We start from the raw sequence: 18,061 nt of genomic DNA on the forward strand, positions 1-18,061 counted from the left end.
GGACTATGTTAAGAAGGCGCAATTCAAGTGGACTCTACACAAAGTAGCTGGTGGTTTGTATCCCATTAACTCTGCGGCGTATAGGGGAAACCCTGGAGACCGCCTCAAAAAACAAGAATCCCATTAACCCAAAACCACTACATAGCTCGTCCAAACTGGTCCCATGAACATTTGACTTGGATCCTCGACAAATTGGGTAGAGTTCTGTTCTCTGATCAATTTCGTTTTAGCCTACAAACAGATTCTAAACGTTATTTCATTTGCAGAATGAGGAATGCGGTACACTCCTCCAACGTCAGAAAACGGGACGCTTACGGTTGAAGCAGCGTTCTTGTGTGTGTGGTGGAATAATGATCAGTGGCCGCATCCTTCTTCGTGTTTTTGATAGGGATACCGTAACTGCTCAGAGGTACTGAGAACAGATCCTGGAACCCTGTGTGCGATTTTTTAGGGGTACAGTTAACCCAGATTTTCTTTTCATGCATGATAGTGGTACTGCACATAGAGCTCAAGTGGTAGAGGAATATATTGAAACTGAAGATATCCGATGACTGCCGTAGCCATCACGATCAACAGTCTTAAATCCAATAGAACATGTATGGAGCGCCCTTGGGCATCGCATTGCACGCCGACAGCCAACTCCTCGGTCACTTGGTGAGCTAAGGTCTGCGTTGGTGGAAGAATGGGATTTGTTGCTACAAAATCTTATAGGCACCTAATATCGAGCGTGGTTCATCACTGCGAGGCCTTTTTAGCCGCTGGAGGGATCATACGCCATGCTAATGTCATGTGACCATATTTTCGAGCATCTTCTGTCGACTTCTGTAATGTGGCTATTTTGGTAATTCTTATATCACCCCTATAAATGTCCCTTATATCTGTCTGAAGTTTCTCGCTGTCTTCTAATTTCATTGTTATTCTGTGGTACACTACCATACAAAATTTTGTACCGTTTCATCGCAAGCTGCACATTTCTACGTGTTCTGTTAATTTTGTCGAGCAGTGTATTTAGCCCATATTTATAAGAAAGAATGGATAAATTTTTTTTGTGAAACCGTCTTAACGAATATTTGACAGTAAGACGCAGCAAGGAAAGAACCGATGCAGCAGGCAGTGATTTCAGTTTAAATTAGTCTCATTGGATTTTTTTATGGCAACCACTGATAACTTTTAATACCTTATAATTCGTTATTGCAAAATATAATATAATGCCATCATGATGCTTTCAGATTGATCCGCTTAGTTAGTATTGAAATTTGCAAATGATGAAGAAAGCAAACTTTTCTGCATTTGCAAAAAGGTACTCCGATGGCTGGTACTTTTCCTATCGCCAAAACGTGATTATCCCGTTCTGGTTTGAACTTAACTGTCCAAACTAAAACAACTCAATCTCAAAGTCTCAGAATCGACAACATGCTGCCCAAAAGAAAACGTGCTATCTAACGTTCTTTTACTACCTAAGATTTTATGTGTGTGCTCCCCTGGTTCTCAGTATCTCCGACCAATGAAAATTTACTTTAATTTCTTTTAATGATCCTCTTCATTGCCATATATACCTCAGTCAGGTTCTCCCAGCATATATAGTTGCCAGGCTTTGTAGATCGTACCTTCATAGGTATTTTTTATGTGGATTTAGATTATTACTCCTCACCGGTCTGGTCGCCCTTCTTGAACCCTGTCTTTCTAGATCTGCAATTTTTTTTTTACGTGCGGCCTCCACACCTGGATATAATATTTAAAATTCAGCTTCACCATTGTTTTATATAGAAGAATAATGACACCCGTCTTCTTTCTTACAAAATCCCTATAAATCATTAATAGGGAATCACGTTCCTTTTTGATCGCCTGCTTACAATGTTAGGAAAAAAGTTCATGTTTGCTTGTATCGTAACCCAAAGTTTTTTCCTTCCCTGAACGAACTTAACTGCCCCCACTCCGCAGTTCCTGCTTTTGTGTTCCGCAGGTAAAAAATTTTACATTTGGTAACATTAAACCGTAGTTGCCGGGTTGGAGACTGTATTTGTAAACGGTTCAAATTATTTTTAAAAAGCATTGCTTGTCATTAATCACTTTTCCAAACTTTAGATCGTCAGTAAAAATCAATGCGGCACCTCACTTTCTACACTGGTCCACTATGCATATTTATGACTATAAGCATGCATAGTGTACCAGTGTAGCAAGTGAGTCTTCTGCCTTCTGTCATTGTATAATAGGTTCAACAGCCCTTGAACATATTATACAATAACCTTTCACTCAGAATCTATGAAACGTTTTGTTAAAATCCAAGTATGTACAGGTGGACCGCTTATTGTGATCACTTTGGAACTCAGTTAAAGTGATAACAATATCTGATGGAACAATATATATACATTTTTTAATGTAAACCCCAAACACGAGAAGTTTTAGAACCTATAGTACTTAGTACCGTGCTTGGGTCGGAGGTTGAGAAGACGAAAGAAGATATTTGTTGACATTGGACTTGAACGTCTGTCTATTGTAATTTTCAAGAAATACGTACAAAGGTAGGTTGTTCCAGAAAACAGCAATTGAATGAATAAACGAGGAAGATGGAAAATTGGTTCTGTGAGTTTTAAGTTGGACAGTAAATGAATTTTAGCTGGTGCCGGCACGTGTTCGGACTGTTTCGAAAGAGAGCGGGAATTATAGAAACAAATTCAGAAGAACAGTGCCCATTGAAATATCTGTAGAAGAGGCATGCAGCAGAAACAGTACATCGATGAGACAGCGAGTGGAGAGACAGAGACTGTTAAAGATGAATCATTAATTAACCTAACTGCCCTCTTCTGAACGGAATCAAGAAGCCTTAGAGAGGTTTTGGGGACACCACCCCAGATGTGAGAACAATATTCCATGGTAGGACGGATTTGCGATTTGTACAGACTGAACAGCTGTTTTGAAGAAAAGTAACGCCGAGAGCGAAAGAGAAAAACCAAGTTTTTCAGATGCAGAAGAAGCAATATTTGTAATGTGCTTGTGCCAAAAGAGATTAGAAGTCAGGGTAATCCCCAAAAGAGATATATCATTTTGTATAGAAATCGGAGTATCACCAAAGATAAGCATAGGAGCAGAAGAATCCTTTTTGCGAGATATAAGACAAGACTGAGTTTTAGAAGGATTGAAATCAACTAAGTTGTCATTGCCCCACTGGAGAATTACCTGGAGATTGGCATTTAAGGAATTGGTAACAGAGTTTCCAGAAGTTGAAGCTGATTGAGAAGGGCAAGGTTTCTCAAAGTGGAATGCAATGTACTATCATCGGCAAAACTATGGATAGGATTTCCAGTCAATGGAAGAAGGTCATTAATATACAAGAGGAAAAGAGTGGGGGAAAGAACTGAGCCTTGGGGGACACCGGCATTAGTGAAGAAGTTAGAAGACAGAGAGCCATCTGCCATCACCCTCAGTGAGCGATCAGAGAGAAAACTGGATAACCAGTTACAAAAAACAGTTGGCAAATCATAAGATGGAAGCTTGTTTAGAAGACCTTTATGCCAAACACGATCGAAAGCCTTTGAGATGTCAAGAGCAATTGCTTGTGTTTCACCGAACTTTTCCATTGAATTAGTCCATAAATGGCTAACATAAGCCGGAATATCACCAGTGGATCGACACTGACGGAATCCATACTGGCGATCGTTGATCAGACGGAAGATTTCTAGGTAGTTTTAAGAGTTGGCGGTTAATTGATTTCTCTATTACTTTAGAAAGAGTAGAAGTAATTGCAATGGGACGATAATTGGATGGGAGGGATTTGTCACCCTTTTTAAGAACTGGCTGGATATGAGCAAATTTCCAAGCAGAAGGAAAAACACCTTTCGAATAAGAAAGTGAAAAAAGCGGGCAAAGAACAGGAGTAAGTTCAGGAGCACAAGTTTTGAGAACAAGTGGAGAAATACCATCGGGACCTGGAGCTTTCTTAGCATCAAAATTCGTCAAAATCCTTCTGACATACTTTTGACGGAAGACCACAGGAGGCATTGAATGGAGCGTGTTGGGAATGGTGGGAGGTGTTATACCAAGATTATTAATACATGAGTTGGAAGAAAAATGGGATACTAGCAGGTCAGCTTTATCCTTGGCTGAAGTGAAAACAGAACCATCTGGTTCTGTTGTCACTTCAGCAGAACCATATGGTTTGGAAAGAGGTGGGAGCAGAGATGGGCAAAAGTTGCGGCCAATAGCTTTGACAAGAGACCAGAATACTCGGCTACTATTAGGGTAAGAAGCAAGTTTTCTACTCTTAGCCTTTTCAATCTATAGTTTGGACTGATTAATAACTGCTTTACAATTGTTGCGGGCTTTTGTGTAGGCAGAAAATGAAACTGAAGAATGAGAAACAAGCTAATTACGATATGCAACGTTCATATCGTAATTGAACATGAACAGCCTTAGCACATTTATTGGAAAACCAAGGTTTAGATAAAGGACGAGATTTTAAAGTGGAGTGTGGAATAAAGGATTCCATTCCTGCAAGAATAATTTCACAGACACGATCTGAGCAAACGTTGACATCAGAAGTTTTGAAACAGTAGTCCGACCAAGGAAACGAAGAAACAAAATCTCGCAGGTCATCCCATTTCGCATTCTTGTAATGCCAAACAATACGAGATTGGGAATATCCATGAGATAAAGGCTCCATTGGAGAAGAGACAATCACTAAGTTGTGATCTGAGGTGCCTAAAGGACCTCTCACTTTGACCGTGTACTTAGAAGGGTTGTTTGTGAGAAAAAGATCAAGTGTGTTGGCTGTATGGTTAGGAATGTCCGGTATTCTTGTAGGTAAATAAACAATCTGTGCAAGGTCATTAGTAATTGCAAAAGCCTCAGCATCTCGACCAGCTGTGTCGGTGTGACTAGAAAACGGAAGCCAGCTGGAGTTGTGAACATTAAAATCACCAAGGAAAATTACCTCACTGTTAGGAAAGTTGGACTGGAGAAAGTCAAGTTGCAAACAGAGGAAGTCAAAGAGCTCCAAGTGATTAGTGGAGTTGGGAGAACTGTAGAGACAACAGATGAATTTGACACAATGAGGTGGAGAGATTTTAAGCCAGAGAAGATAGAAAAGAGGAGATTCCATGTTACTAAGTCTCTGGCAGGGAATATTGGAATGGACATATGCACAAGTACCACCTTTCAGGCCAAAGGTATCATACATCGAATAATTTGGGCAACTGAGATGAGTAGTAGCTGAATCAACCGGTAACTGAGATTCTGTCAGAAAACGTACATGGGGTTTGGCAGACTGCAAGTGGAAATGGACATCGTTGAGATTAGAATTGAGACCACGTATATTTGTGAAATGAATTAGGAAGTGTTTGGGAGGTTTAGATCTTTTCGCAGATAATGCAGTTGTTCAACGTTGCTTATTGTTGTAGAGCGCAACTGTACCTCCTTCAATTCTTTTAATGAAAATTAAGCATTATAAATTTTTTTAATTTGACTGTCCACTCTTTCTTCGAGAAAGTCATCAGTGAAAATGAAACTGCCATAATGTTTCTGGAATTCCATACAAACTATTAAAATCAAATAAATGAAATATTAAAATCAAGACAAGGGTTAATGCTGTACTGTAAAACACTCAACTTGATAGGAGTACAGATGTACTTTCTAAAAGCAACTACTTGGATGATTACATGAAAATCGACTTTATTCTGGAATATGTCTACTAAGTCTGGAATTCTGATTAATCAAAACTTAATATTATTAAAAGACAAAGCCAGAAAAGTGGCCTGTTGTTCATCAACGCACAGTATGACATCTGGCCTAATCTCTGGAAAGTGCACTTGCACTTGGACTTGGACTAGCTCTCTAGGAACACATACGCGACAACACACTTCGATTATTTTGCATCATTGGCCATAATTACGTTGTCAGCAAATCTGCTTTATAGTCCCCTACTGTTCCTAATTTCCTTTGTGAATGCCCCAGATTTAGACACGTCACTTTCATTATTCGATAAACATGTATGTTTTTGTCTAGGGCGGCACCTGGAACTGTAGTGCATGTGACTGCTAAACATGTCCCACTTCTCTTGCTAATAACATTATGTGGGATATTACAATTTATTCGCGTTCATGCATAAGCGCCGCGGATGTGGCAAACGTGAAATACTAGGGCGAGTCAAATGAAAATTATATATATTTTTTATTAGTATCTGATAATTTATTTAAAAAAATAAACACTTGTTATCTATAAACTAGTTTTTTTTTAACCTCGCCTATGAAAGTATTTTCATTGATATTGACGGCTTCCTTCACTTCATTACTGTGTAAAATTGACGCTCCGCCCAGATCATTTTAAGTCTTACAAAACCATGTAAAATCGCAAGGCAGCAGGTCCTGAACTGCACCAGGGGTTGCTGAATCACTTCCCAAGGCAGTTACTGGATGGTGGCCATAATGTATTAAAAAAGTGCATTCAGTGTATTGGCTGCACGCCCTCGTGGCTGGCACAGTTGGTTTAATCACCTAGCTGCCTCTCCAAACCGGGGAGGAAAGACCTGAGTTCAAATTCCGTCAATGACTCGGGGAATTTTTATGGGTCTTTTTCACAATATTGGCTGAGTTAGTTGGTGGTGGGTAGCATTATTTTTTCTTCCGGAAACTCGAGATTTTTCATTCAGAAAATAAAACACATGAAATTTACACGTTGTGTACAGCGCAAAATAGCCTTGGCTAGTTGGTTGGTTGTTTGTTGTAGGCTAAAACCCTACAACAAACAACCAACCATTGATCGAACATTATCGTGTAACAAAATAACACTCTCAGTCAAACATCTCTTATTTTTGATAGCGCATTGCAGCCCACCTTTGAGGATTCATGCTTATATCTTGTATCGTACTATTTTTATCCCAATTCTGTCATATACCTCCTGTATTTGGTTTCAAAGGGCCAGCCTTCTTACTGTAAAATCTCAACTGGAAACTATGCAAAGGTTTTTTTCTCTTGGCATTGCTACATACATGCCATACGGTCTCCACACCGGCGCTACAAGCTATCACGGGCACTTTACCCATTGAATTTCGTGTTATTTATATTATTATTATTAACCTCATTTTATTTCCACATCCGTGGGCACCCCGGGAACAGCCTGATTCGGCTAGGAGGGTGTGAATTATGCAAATTAAAATTGATTACATTGATTGGAATTACAAAAAAAATCAAAACAGATTGAAAATACAAAGCAAAATAAAAATAGATAAATAAATAAAATAATAAAAAATAAAATAGATAAATAAAAAAAAAGGTCCGTACTATTATATTATGAAAGGGATACCTATTATCGTCCTAAATATTACTGCCGATCCAACTGCTTACCCAAAAGAAGAAAAAGAGAAATGCTGAAATCTTCTCACCAAGTGTTGGCAATCCAAGTGGTCCTTGTCTATCAAAGGTATTGTTACTAAGTCATTTGACATTTCATTTACCAGTTCCAACATTGCACAGAAATGGGTCTTCCCCGGGTCTCTGCACATCATAATAACAGGACACGGATCATTGAATGCGAAGCTGCTACAGTTTGATCTCATTTCTACAGATTCCTGATTATGCGGTGGCATCGAGGACTGGCAACACGTGATTTATTCTTGCCCAGTCTACCAAGACCTTCTGCAATAAATCTCAACTACCTCTCATCATTTTGCTCCTGGAAATGAACATGATTTAATTGCAAATAAGGAAACTTTTGCAAATTTCTGGAATTTGCAAAACAAATCTTGAACAAACGGCGCTAGCTAATCGGCTTACCTACTATCATCAGGATATCTGCCTTTTAACTGAATTGTAATCTCGTCCCATTGCAGTAATAGTATTCGCCATATAGTGCAGGGAAGCCACAGGCTTTTGCTGCACCCCTAGTTCTAGAATTCTTTATAACAGTGAGAATTCCACCTTCATTTTATTAACTCCTCCCAGAGCCTTATAAACCTCAATTAGGTCACCTCTGAGGTGCCCGGTTGCCAAGCTCTGTAGCCTATATATCTCTTATTATATATTTACCTGCCTCGAATAGAACTTATTATTGATTGATGTTCATGGTTATACCTGCTTAGTAAAGCATCTACCATCGTTGGATATATACGTTTTTCCCTTCTCCATGTGATTCTGCCATACTCGACTGAATCTTCTGTTTTGCGGATGTGTCTCCCAATTTCGTCGTGGCCAAATCTACCGGAAATTTTATCACACAACAACGGCTACCAGACTTTGCCTCTTAATTTTCTCTATCGACGAGACTTATGGTTGCAATCCTCTGACTAAGCTACTTGACGACTGCCATATAAATCTGCCTGTTCCATAGCTCTCTTCTCTTTTCAGTATTCCTGGTGGCTTTTATAAAAGGTATTTTCAACATTCATTTATTTTATTTTACTCTTTTTGTCAATTTAATATTTTTATTTGTACGTATTTATTACTTTATTTTATTTTTTACTTTTTATTTATTTGGTTATCCTTTTTTAACGTAATCTTTCTATTACTTTTGGAAGTCTTGAATTTCGACGGACATGGTGATGAGTGATTCCATTGCATGCCGCATCGCTTACTTTCTGGTTCAAACTGCCTGCGCCATATCTATATCACACTCACTGTGCGAACCGCCAAGAAGAGTTTTCGTTGGAAAAAACGAACAGAAACATTTCAAATGGGATTGTGTCTGTTCGTTGAAGAACTTGGACTCAGTCATCTGTATCCGGTCTGCACTTCGCGTAGGCCTGCGTGACAGATGATTAATTGATATCCAGCTCGTGGTCACATATAGTAATCCTTCTTGATGTTGTCTACAAAAAACATTATTTCTTTAGTGGCTTGCATTAGCACCCATAATGGCACATAATTTAAATTTATACAATCGAAATCTCGTTTTCATTTGAATTACCTTCGTTTGGGATAAAGGAAAAATCGTTGATAGAAGGAATTGGCACATGAATTATATTTTAAATAATAAAAAAACTAGAGTAGCCTGTTGTGATGTCATTAGCCCTTCATTTCCCTACAGAAGTAAGAAAATTTACAGCCGTGACTCATTTCTTTACTAGGGCATTATCTTTATTATGGCGTTACCAAGCCTGGAGCCAGAATCCAACTGGAGATCAGCAGTCCCTGGTTTCTTGGAGGAAGCGAAGCTAGTTGCTCCTTGGAAGTATGGATACATATGTTCAATATGGTTGACGGAGCTATGAAAATCTTCGTTGGCACAGAACTTGTCACCATGGAAGTAGCGCAGTTTGAGGGGAACAACAGAAACACGTAAGTCACAGTATTTCAGTTCCAGTATCTAAGAACGTTATTTTTCATTAATGTGAGATTTCTTCTCAGTACAAAACTTCTTTTTTTTCCCAATTTATAAATTGTATTTTAAGTAATTTATTTAATAATGTAACGTATTTTTTGAAAATTGGATTTGATCCAACCGTAAAGTCTTGCTACTCTCTCTGTTTTTAAAATTTAGCACTTTTGTTGTATGTAAAAAAAATAAACATTATTTGATATCCTAGCCTGTACTTGGAAAAAATTCCAAAAAAATATTCAGAATTTAAGGACGTTTGATAAATGAAATCCTACCCCCTCCTTTTCTTTCGGTATAGAGCAGCTCGTGGATATCAAAAACTCAATTGATTTCATGATAATTAGGCTTACAAATTCTAAAGTACTGAATCTATTTTGTTAAAAACCCAAAAATGTTTTATTTATTTTATATATACAGAAGAATTCCGATTACAATGCATGAAGATAAACTAATAAAAGAATAAAAACAAACTTATAAAAGAAATAATGAATAAAACTAAACTGATATCTTTGTTAGTACTTATCAGTGAATTTTGTGCCCTTAAAAATAGACCCATTGTGAATTTTTAAGGTTTTAACAATAATTCTGCCATTTTAATGTCATCATTGCTGGAAAATGTGTGTGTATACTGTATATATATTTTATTTCATTGATTTTTTTTCTTATATCTTTGAAAATGAAGAAGTCATAGAAAATAACGCTCATGATTACACTGCATGATAATTTCTTGTTAGTAATTGTTTTAAAATGACCATTATGAGATTGCACATTGTCATGATAAAGAATCTGTTTAACTTAGTCAAAAATATTTTCTTTTACGTAAGAATCCCTTAATCATCTCAATTTCCAAATGACAAACTTGATTAACTTCAACGAAGTGAATCAAGCTTCCATTTTCTTTGATTAAGTAAAACGAAGTTAATCAAGCTTTTCATTTGAAGTTAACTGTATGACCTATTGTGATATCAAGAAAAACAAATCCACTTTGTTTCACTTTGGATTTGACAAGCGCACTTTTATGAGGAATAGTATTTTGTTTCTGGGTCATATCTGTTTTAATTCAAGAATTTTAATGTAATTTTTGAATTCTGCTTGAAAGTTCAGAGCATATTTTATTTCTTCAGTCATTGACTCAAAATCCTTGGAATCACCTCGGCAGAAGCTTTCCTCTTTTCAAATATTCAGTTAGAACGAGGTAGCGTATTTTCTGTAATTAAATGAAACTTTTCACTGGTGAAAAGTAATGTGAAGCCAACATTCAGAGTGAACCAAACTTCACCTGACATTTTAAGCGCGCTAGCAGGTGCTCAAATACCTATTAATTTCATCGTTTTCGTCCGCCTGTCTTTCGTTCGCATATAACAACTCCACTCCTCTCCCACTGGATGGATTTCATGATATATATATATATATGTGTGTGTGTGGGAAAGTATGTTTTTGGTATTCAATAAGGGAAAACAGCTGGGTCAACATCCTTGACTCAAATTGCTACAAATTTTCAGTGTATATTTTATTGGTCTCTGGAGATTTGAGGTCCAGTTCCTATACCACATTTTCCCCAATAGAAACACTGCTGTAAATTTTGAGCAGAAGCCCCTATCGTTTCTAAAATGTCATGACGTTTTAGAGCATTTTACGACATATTATGTCATTAGGTTTCCCATAACTCCCTGTGTACCGTCTTAATCCGCTCCCCCCCCAAAAAAAAACCTGCTACACAAATTTGACTCTACGGCTATCCAACATGCCTTGAGTACAGTATAGAAGATTGTAGATTCGATTTATGATCGAATGCTCCTGAAACTTGTTGATCTTGTGAGTTTTCAATATCCACTTCTTAACGTCATCAGCGATATCTCTAATGACGTTAAGATTTTATGTTGCTATTTTTTGCTGACTTAACCTCATCTCCATAAACTAATTTAACATCTGGATCGCTCGACTGCTAGCTTTCTCAGCTTCACGCAAAGTTTAATATTAATTCTCTTCCATAAAACCCATTTCGATCTAATATAGCGAGCAGTAAACTATTCAGTCCTTTCAAGAGGTGGTATTGCGCAAGAAAACATATATAGAACAAGTGGTTGTTATACATTATCTCTTTATTTAGAAAGAGAAAAGAAATCTCTGCATGCAATACATCTAGTCATCCTCTTACAGGTACCCCGTACAATAAAATTACTGTTATGGCCTTACCTAGTGGTAACTGGATCCGACATCTTTTATCCCCATATAGATGACCTGCCATTAACTCGAACTTGAAAAATGCAACAGGCACATTTGCTTGAGTGGCAACTAAAAGAACGTGATTCTCGTTATTCTCCAATTTTCTGAAAAAAATAAATAGCATCCTTTTAACACTGTACCTCATTTAGTTAGCTGAAAACATTTTAACCCATTTATGGCAAAAGAAGATAGTTAATTGGCCTCCGGGGAAAAAAAGTTTTCCAGTAAGTGCTACGTTAACAGTTTACTGAAATAATGGGATGGCTGAGCGCGGGATGTCCTTGTGAAATATAATACATTTGTGGCAACACTTACTGCTTCACCGTCAGCAGTTTTGCAGGCCTGCTTTTTCGGAATTAGAAGGGAAAAGAAACACGAAGGGTTCTCTCACATTTTATACCTTCTCTTTTAATAGCACAGACACACACACGTACACTTCCTGGAAAATTGATCAGAACTACGCTAGTAAATAAAGATCACTTCGTCTAATTTTAAATTTTCGTAATGTATCACTAATTATTATTTTAATATTTTAATCTATGTTATGATTTTATCATCTAACAATACTCCAAACCTCTGTGGATCATCTTATTAATCATCAGCTGTTAATTGTCTGTATCAACAAAATGAAACAAGTAAATGTACGCATATTTCAGAAGCGTTAGCAAATAGTAATAATTCATGATTTATTAAAAAAAAGAAGAGAAAAAGGGAACATCTGTACGAACCAAACATTCGATTCTGCTCATCAGTCGCGTTCCCATTCATTCCTCCAATCAGCGTATGGCAAAAAACATAATATCCAGTGCTTCAGCTACAATATACAGTGTATGGATCACCTGTGTGATGATATGTATGATAAAAAGAAATAAGAGGAGCTAAATATAAAAATTTTATGAAAATCCATCCATTAGGAGTCGAGTTATTACTTGTGGACGGACGAACGTGGTGAAGGACACAGGCTCATTACGCATATATTCTAAAGAACCTAAAAACAAAAAATATTTTATTTATTTTTATTTTTTACACATGGTATTGATTATTAATTGTACAAATAAAATTAGAATGAAATTTCCGTTATTTTTTATTGATCTTTGAGAAAGGCTCGAGAAATACAATGAGAGAATTCCTTTTTTGTATTAGCGAAATCCCATGCGAAACAAGCCCTCGAAATCCTCTAAAAATAGTACGAATAGCCTTATGCAGCATGATCCGAAATGGAATGTCGTGATGCTGGAGGGATGAAGATCTGTTATTAGGGAAAAACAATGTTTCCACTAGGGTTAAAAATAATTTCGAAACGGTTTATTCTTGCCCACATCATTGGAAACGGATAGGTAGGGACGGGGGACAGTGCGCTGACTGAAATGGCATTTGATGCCACCTCATTAGGGCTTGACGAGGGGAGTGACGATGGGGGAAACAGACAATGATCGTTTAACACAAACTTGTATGCACCGGCTGCTCTCAGTAAAGGCCAAAAGCGAAGTCACACAAAATACCTCCAGCATCTGATATAACTGGGTGTGAGCCAAGAAGCGGAGAACAACGGCAGGGGACTTACCGAAGCTCAAGCTCACAATAAAAGTCTGTATGTCGCTTAAAATAAACTGTCGACGGACTCAGCTGTGCGTTACATTTCACGTAAAAAGACATAGGCTGTCCTGCTACGGAGAATGAACTCCGTAATATCTTGGTCGCATACCTACAAGGAAATACACGGACGTATCGATCGCATTCTCTTTTGATTTTGCCGCTGCAGGAATGCAAACGGAGAAGAACATTAAAATATTGAACTAAGAAGTAAGAGTAAATTTTTCGATTTTCCCGGAAGTTTCGGAAGGCTGTAAACCCCTGGCTTTATGGCCGTGAAGGGCAATAAAGATTATCTCTCTCTCTCTAGTAGAGTACAGTAAGATACGTTGCTGTAGGAGTATTTATTTATTCATTTTCAGACATTCAAATTCGAAATTCTTCTTGCAATTTAATGATTTCGAGCACTAGTTATAATGCTGTTTATCATTCTGACATAACACAATACCGTTTGTTATCTGCAGTGTTATACTTCTTTTTTTTTTTGTATAACTTTTTACTTATTGGAGAGATGTCTTGATTTTTATCCCAATACAGAGAGTCCCAGGAATAGAGAAATCTGGAACAGCTTCCCATTTTCAAGAGTTACATAAATGTTGGTGACAATTGCTACGGACAAGTAGGAATTTGAAGAGCTGATTTATATATCACCATACTTTACTGGATGCTTGCTACGCGTGAAAATGCAGTAGAAAAACATGATTTCAAAACAGACATAAGAATAAATCCTGTCACAACTGAGACGGTCCGCGGCTTAGTAGAAAAAAGATTATACTCATCGTTTTGACAACTGCCATCTATATTGAGCTCTTAGGCTGACAGGAGAGAGGAGAAGGAAAGGGGGTGGAGTAGTTTAGAGAGAGAGAAAGAAAAGCGGTTCGATTGAAATTTAGGAACGGTTCATACTAAAGGTTAAATGAGACATAATATATCTTAAATACGAGGAGGGCCTACAAAACGCGAAAGACAACAGCTATAAATCTTTAGGATTCAATAGGCAGTGAAGACAAGCAGCGAAGCATCTATGCAAATGAGATTGTAATCTTTATATTATGAGACTTCATAATAGATAACAGGAGAGATTAAAAATTGGAAGAAAATCGAATTTAAGTGTTTCTTAGATATGTGAAGGATTTCGATCGAGAAATAGAGTCTATCTTATGCCTAGGCAAATGCGGCATGTGCTTAAGGGGCTCGTAAATATCAATGGGCACAGAACTGTTATTTTTTATTTTAGAAAATAAAGTAATCTACATTCCTGAATATAGAAACATTACTGAGAATATATTTATCATCACTTTCTGGCGATGAAAGATCGTTTTCCACTTGGAAATAGTGAAAAATTACACAAGGAGTTGTTTAGGTCATACTAAATTGAATCGGAATTTGTTGATAAGCTTGATTTTCGTTCAGTTATTGACAAATTTGAAAACAAGAGAAAAAAAAAGAAAAACACACAATATAATTAGGTAAACATTATATGATAATGCGTAGTGTACCTTTTTATAATGATTTTTTTTCTCTCGTTTAATTTTATATTGTATTCGAGAATTCAATTTTTGTTTTACATTCGATGTTACTTAAGTAGTACTAAAACGTATTATTTTATTATTTATGTGTATCACGATGTTTATCTTTATACTCGTACCTGATTTTTATGCCAAAAATAATAAATGTTTTATTAAAATACGTATTTGTTGTGTATTATATTCTTAATTTTTATCCTTAGAAATGTATGCAAATTTATTTTCTTTGCATTTTTACATTGACTGTAATCCTGATTTTGGATTATTGTGTTTATTTTATTGTTATTAAAATAGGATGTAGGGGTCCTCGGAAAATATTTTGCCGAGGGCTCAAATACTCCAAAGGTAGGCCCTGGACAAATACACAATAAACAACTATTCATAAACTTACTACATTAAATGTAGTCAATTGAAATAATCTCTCCATCGGACACTCGATTAGAGCAGTTACGTTATCTAATAGAATGTTTAGATAACTTCACGCCTTCTTATGACGTGACATGGAATTTTAGCGTCTACTTTGTAGAAAAAAACCAGGTTCATGAACCTATCGCTGGATAAGCGATGGCACTACAGAGAGAAAAGAGAGAGGAATCGGAGAAACCTTTAGTTTTGATATACAATTTTTGAGATCAACCAACAATTTGGACTAACTACATGGTCTTCCAATATGCCATTTCAAATTGCTAAACAACACCCTTAAGGATACACTAACATTAAATAACTCGAAAATCTCTTCTAAAGTTGCTTTGATGCTGACAGGTACGAAAAATACGTCGCATAGAAATAATCAAATTTGATTTAAAATCTAACATTAAAGTGATTGAACTTGCAGTTTGTAATTTTGCTTAGAAGCGCACATTCTGGCCCTTCATTAAATGGTGAACGACCAATGGAGCGAATTTCTCATCGGTGATTTTTCTTTTTTACTTAAACTGGGTGATTCCACTAACGAAACTTGAAGGCTTAAAGGACACTTATTAAGTGTATGACGGCACTGACGACATGATTCATTAGAAGTGCTTTCAAAACATATTCAACGTGACTGAGCAGCTCTTCACCTTACCATAAGTAAAGATCAACTAAGACACACTGCGAATATATTCCTCCAACAGCTTTTCCCAAACATTTTCAAAGGTTATTCCATCACAGGAAAGTCGGTGGTGCTTTACTTTCAATTCCTGACATTCTAGTTAAATTTTGAGTACTTGAATGGTATTGAGACGTAGTTTTCTTTTAAAAATCAAGTTTCTTAAAGAAATAACGGTTTAGTATAATGTGCACTCACTGGATCGGTGACGTAATTTATCAGGCTTTTTTATATAGGCTTAGTTTGTATAATTACTTAAATATATAATTGCATTGACATTTTAAATTTTTTGTAGACTAAAATCTTATCAAGTGAGGTTCGCATATAAAGTAGTTTCGATATCTGAATTCGGAATAATTCAATCAAAGAAAACAATGTGACATTCAGCGTTTAAGGTTGTGTGCGCGGAAAAATATTCAGCTCTCCTAAAATGCTTTTGAATTACTGCACATCGTGTTGGAATTTTAAACGTTTCTATAAATGGGGGGAAAAAAATCACATTACAAAGTACATCTCAGAAGCTGTCCTTGTTACTAGGTAAACAGTCACGCTCTGGAAAATACACGTTCATAGCATATTATATAATTTATATTAGTCATGTAATCCTCAGTTATCGTAATGTGATTAAACAGTTAAAATACACCAGGCAACTAATTTATAATCGCACCACAAGACTGGCAATAAAAGCTGATAAACACTGTCTTCAAAGCATCGGACACTGTTTTCAGAAACGTGAGTTTTAATGAACAAATATCAACCCTGAGGAGATTTGCGTGGACAAGGCCTGCAGATAAAAAGTGTTTGCTTATACTTACGCAATCTTACAATTTTAGACTTTCCAGTTCACCTTCGCTTTTGTCGGTCCCTGTGTTAGAGGATGATGTTCTCTTCATTCTCCTGTTCCGGACAGCCTGTAGCAACCGTTCGGAACTATTCTGTAATCTAAATTACTCCATACCATCAGGCATCTCTCTCATATTGTGGAGTTATACTTCGCAACTAAGTTGTCATCATTGCAACACCAGGGTGCCTGCCCACCCACCGAAGAGAAACTAATCAGCTCGGAAATGGTGTCGTCTGGGGTGGGGGGATTGATGAGGCCTTCGTTACCGCGAATAGGTAACAACAGTCCTCCCATATGGGGAAGCTTTGACTATTCGGGGGATTCATGAGTATTTGAGTTCAGTGAGTGTGAGGAGTAACTATCCCTTTCCTCTTTCGACGACATTTCTTCTCCTTCTCCTTCTAAACTTTCTTACACCTTTTTTGCTTTCATAAGTCTAATAGGGACAGTATGTGGATAACAGAGTATCTTATCTCATACCATTTTTAAAACGGTGCCGTATGGGTAACGGTATCTGCTGAGAATAAGTACCGATAGTCTTTTCCATAGGTGAAGCGTTACTTATTCAAGGTAGTGCAATATCATGGCAACTCGTGAAAGTATTCACAATATGAGATATACTTAATGATGCCATTTTATAACTACTCAAGTATTTGACTATGTACAGAAATGATGTAACCCGAAGCTTCAGCTCTAAACTATTCTGTAATATATACAGTTTATATTGTTTTAATCTGTTTTCGTTGTGTCTGCCCTCCTAGCATTTGGATGCTGTCCAGGCCAGGGGTGGCTGCGACCTTTTCTTTACCTGAATGAATAAACAAATAAAAGTAAAAGGTCTCGGTACATAACAGTTCCATATTCGTGGGAAAGATTTCTGAGAAAAAACAAAGTATGTACTGCAAACATTTAATTTCGGATCCGGAATGCATGGAATTAACCATTTAATTGTGAAATGCGAACCATATCGTGCCGGGCAGTTTAACTCTCATAAGTTAAATTAATTGCTGCTATTAATTCCTTCTTAGTTGTAATAAGAGGAAAGTGGATAGTGCATCATACCTCATGATAAACGTTTCTGAATTGCTCTCCTCCGGTGGTCATTCAATCGCTTGAGAACTACGCATGTGATCAAATCGATCCCACCCCCCTCGTAAGGATTGAAATACTACACCTAGTATACAGGAGGAGACCACCCAGATGTGAACCAGCGTAAGCAGGGGTCGAGGTGTGCTGTCTGCACTACACAGACAAAATGCCGCTCTTCTGTGTTACCAGGCAATACTAGGTGGTAGGTAACTCATAAACCAGTGCAGAATCACCACTTTGCTTATTGGAGGCTTCATGTGGTGAACTTCTAAAAGGCATCACAGTGTCAATGACTAAACATTGCCAGATAGGGATTGAGGGAAACCGAGTAGTGTGTGTGTTAGTGTAAGTATTAGCAATGGCAAATGATGTAAACTGAACGTAGTA

General features: G+C 37.1%; 1 protein-coding gene across 2 annotated transcripts in view; it reads left to right on the forward strand.

Moving 5' to 3' along the window:
* The window catches only part of LOC150084908 (leukocyte tyrosine kinase receptor-like), a 236,984-nt gene that overhangs the window by 101,514 nt on the left and 117,409 nt on the right, over positions 1 to 18,061 (forward strand). For both annotated transcript variants that reach the window (XM_090376698.1, XM_090376700.1), the window contains exon 2: positions 9,056 to 9,266. In XM_090376698.1, coding sequence (XP_090232824.1) covers positions 9,056 to 9,266 — 211 coding nt within the window. The remainder of the gene's footprint in view (positions 1 to 9,055; positions 9,267 to 18,061) is intronic.

This window comes from Mastigoproctus giganteus, chromosome 6 (genome assembly GCF_048544385.1).
Source record: "Mastigoproctus giganteus isolate SK-2022 chromosome 6, ASM4854438v1, whole genome shotgun sequence".
NCBI classification, from domain to species: domain Eukaryota; kingdom Metazoa; phylum Arthropoda; class Arachnida; order Uropygi; family Thelyphonidae; genus Mastigoproctus; species Mastigoproctus giganteus.